The 760-nt window shown below is 43.3% G+C and overlaps 1 protein-coding gene across 1 annotated transcript in view; it reads right to left on the bottom strand.

Moving 5' to 3' along the window:
• The window catches only part of si:ch73-71d17.2 (uncharacterized protein CXorf57), a gene marked incomplete at its 3' end in the record, with an annotated part of 11140 nt that extends 10610 nt beyond the window's left edge, over positions 1–530 (bottom strand). The window contains 1 exon segment of the mRNA XM_014000282.1: positions 268–530. Within this exon segment, the coding sequence (XP_013855736.1) occupies positions 268–330 (63 nt within the window).
• Positions 531–760: the final 230 nt, after the last annotated feature.

Raw genomic sequence — 760 nt, 5'->3', positions numbered from 1 at the left:
ATTTAAATGAATTCAGCTCATCAGTGTTCTCCATAAAAACTCTTTAAATTAATTATTTTTTGTCTTCACTTTAACGACTGTGTGTTAAAACAGCATAGGACCGGAATCGTTAAATTAGAGGATTTTTGAATGAAGTCTGGTGGAGGTGTTTCTACCCGCTAGGCAGGATGGCGGCGCGAGAACACACGAGCACGCGCCTGGTCCAACAGAACCGACACACACAGACCATCAGCACGGGCTCGGTGTTAACACCTGGAGGGTTCTGACCTTGTTCGGAGCGGGTCTGGACCGGGTCAGCGTTCTGTGGAAGACGCAGCTGTCCGCCGCCATGTTGGCTGCAGAACAATAACAGTGCGGTGCATCATGGGAAGTGTAGGCTGATGAATGTACAGGTGCTGCTGTTCACCTGAGGTCAGACTGGGCTTCCTGTCAGGTCTGGACTGAACCTAAACCAGCATCTGTCCTCAAGACCATCTAATGAGGACATCTGATCCAGATCAGAACCTGTTCTGAGGATCTAAAGGTTCTCAGACCCCTGACACAACAGACCAGGATTTAATTAATCTGTAAACACTTTATTGATAAGTGTTTATTATTTATTAAATAAAGTTAAAAAAAAAAGAGACTAAACTGTCCGGTTTCGTTCTGAGCCAAATCTGTTTGTGTTTTAAACATTTCAGACTAGTTTACTATTGTTATGGTAATATTTATTCAACAAAGACAGAAATATGTGGTCCAAGAATGAAGGTACTCTGTGAGA

The sequence above is a fragment of the Austrofundulus limnaeus genome, unplaced genomic scaffold (genome assembly GCF_001266775.1).
Source record: "Austrofundulus limnaeus strain Quisiro unplaced genomic scaffold, Austrofundulus_limnaeus-1.0 Scaffold2888, whole genome shotgun sequence".
Lineage (NCBI taxonomy): Eukaryota > Metazoa > Chordata > Actinopteri > Cyprinodontiformes > Rivulidae > Austrofundulus > Austrofundulus limnaeus.
Note: the sequence above shows the minus strand (reverse complement) of the source record. Positions and strands in the feature narration are given on the sequence as shown.